At 38.3% G+C, this 2,296-nt stretch overlaps 1 protein-coding gene across 1 annotated transcript; it reads left to right on the top strand.

Moving 5' to 3' along the window:
- Positions 1–1,189: 1,189 nt before the first annotated feature.
- RB195_003649 (uncharacterized protein) lies at positions 1,190–1,576 on the top strand (the record flags this gene model as incomplete). Its single annotated transcript, XM_064201392.1, has 1 exon — positions 1,190–1,576. The coding sequence occupies one exon, from the start codon at positions 1,190–1,192 to the stop codon at positions 1,574–1,576; it is 387 nt and encodes a 128-aa protein (XP_064057273.1).
- Between the last annotated feature and the right edge of the window lie 720 nt (positions 1,577–2,296).

Below are 2,296 nucleotides of genomic sequence, written 5' to 3'. Positions count from 1 at the left end.
TTATTTCTAAAATACATTGCATCATTATTTAATTACAGGTGACGTCGACTGAACCTCCGTATCAGCTCAGACCTATTTTCCCGTACACTTGTAACGAGTACTAGAACACGTACCATCAATTTAGTAATTTTTTTTTCATAAGCACTAACAATTTGTTTAAGGTTGGTAATCATCTCATGAACTTCTCTGCTTGTTTACACGAAGACTTTGTGACTGTCTTTTTTTTCCGGTGATCTTACATGAAAAGACAAAAGCAACTACGTTGTCGAGAAAATGTTTGAAAGTCGTATGATCTTTTAAATTTTCCTTTGTTTCGAAGGTCACTTAATCTGGATGTTGTTGATTTAAGAGAGAAAACATGTTAAGAAAGATCAAATAAAAACTTTACGAAAAAAAACAATAACTGATAGTTTATAAATCTAATCTTTATTAATTTAGGTTTAACCTAGATGTTGTTGATTTAAGAGAGAAAACATGTTAAGAATTCTTATAAAAAAATCATGAAAAAACAATAACTAGTAGTTTTTATCATATCCAATAAGTTCCCTTTAAGTTGGTAAAAGCAAGGACGAAGTCATTTGTTGCTCAGCTTCAATTATGAACACTTTCAGAATTTTCTGGATGATCGTGCTGAGATTTGAAGAAGTTTTTCCTCCAAATTTCTTTGATTCTGCTCTTGTAGTCGTTTTCGCTTGAATACTTTCTGAACCATTCTGAACTCACTTTGCTTCCACAACAAATGGAAGCAATTCTCAAGAAGGCGAAAAAGTCTCTCTTCTTCCAAAATCCTCATTTTCAGATTTTCTTACATTGAGGAGAAATTTTTCTAGTTTATGCTATATTGCTATGCTATATTTATATATATTGGAAGCCATTAATTTTTATACCCTACCTATACTTTCTTATTTTCCAAGACTCTTAATTCCCACCCTTTTTTTTTACTAAATCGTCCCTTGCTTTACTGTTCGCGTGACTTATCCCTGCTTATTCTCATTCTACTCCTTTCTTGTTGCTGGATTTTCTATTGTTTATTTCTATTCATTCCTTGCCTCTTATTCTGGGCACGCCTTTGAGCGTAATAAATAAATAAACATTTATTGCGTTTGAAAACATATTTTGGAGAGCTACATACCATGCGCAGTTATATGGCGCAAGGTTCCCATACATTGCCGAAAGGTCGACAGCCTGAATGGAGCCTGGAATTTTTTGCAACAAACATTCATTTTTCACACTGAACCGCCGAACAGTGTCGAGTGAATTAAAACAAACTACCTTGTCTAAGCTTCTTCGATATTTTTGCGTGCCGTTTGCTGCCCTACAGGAAACATGCATCAAAGATCGGCCCGTCATCAATATCGGAGACTACACCACTTACTGCAGCGATGCTGATGAAAAGAATATAGGAGGTCGCGAGTTAACTGTGAGGAACGACTGCAAAAGTTTGGTGGAGAAATTTGGTTCAACGTTAGCTCAGTGTGCCGCTATGCGACTGCGGGATCGCAGAGGACGTAAATTCAGGATCGTAAGTGTCCATTCACCTACTGAAAGAGAACGATTAGAAGGACACCTTCTATGATGAACTCAATGTGTTGATGTCTAAAATATCCAGCCAGGAGGTGATCATTGTCGGAATCAACACCAATGCAAAGATGGGAACTGAACACACGTCGGACAACGGTGACCGTTCGGTCGGTTTTTGTGAACAGACGAACCTCATAATCGTTTCCACATTTAATCATCGAAGCCATCATTAGGTGGCAGGGGTCAGCCCTGTTAACGCCTGAAGAGCACCTTAAGCAGAAGATTAGAACCTTGGACTTCACCTCGACTATGTTCTGACTGGGAACAATCTTCAGTTTTATCTAGAGCTGTTTGGGACGTCGCATTTGACTCTGACCACAGTTGAATCCATCTCAGCTTAAGATACGCTTCCAGAAGAAAAGCTGAAAAATGCCTCTTCAACCGAAAATCGACTTCGCAGATCCGAAAGACGAAGAATGCAGAATGAAATTCCGCTAACGTGTGTCTATCCATATTGAAGTACGGACCAGGAAGAAGCTTTGCGATGTGGATTTCTTCACAAAATGCATCAAGGACGCTGCAAGCGAGAGTTCCGGTCCAATTTTTTCTCAAACTCAAAGAAGAAGCTTTTACTTCCTTCAGCGGAGACAAGATCCACGTATAATCCTGTATGTGTCGCAGCGTTGATGATTTCCACCAAGAAAAGTGGGGCTGAGAAGGAAGATAAATCCTCAACTGCAAAAAGAAAAAAAAAAGAAAATGGATGGAACGTCGA

The sequence above is a fragment of the Necator americanus genome, chromosome IV (genome assembly GCF_031761385.1).
Source record: "Necator americanus strain Aroian chromosome IV, whole genome shotgun sequence".
NCBI classification, from domain to species: domain Eukaryota; kingdom Metazoa; phylum Nematoda; class Chromadorea; order Rhabditida; family Ancylostomatidae; genus Necator; species Necator americanus.
The sequence above is the reverse complement of the archived record's forward strand: the minus strand, read 5'-3'. Positions and strand labels throughout refer to the sequence as shown.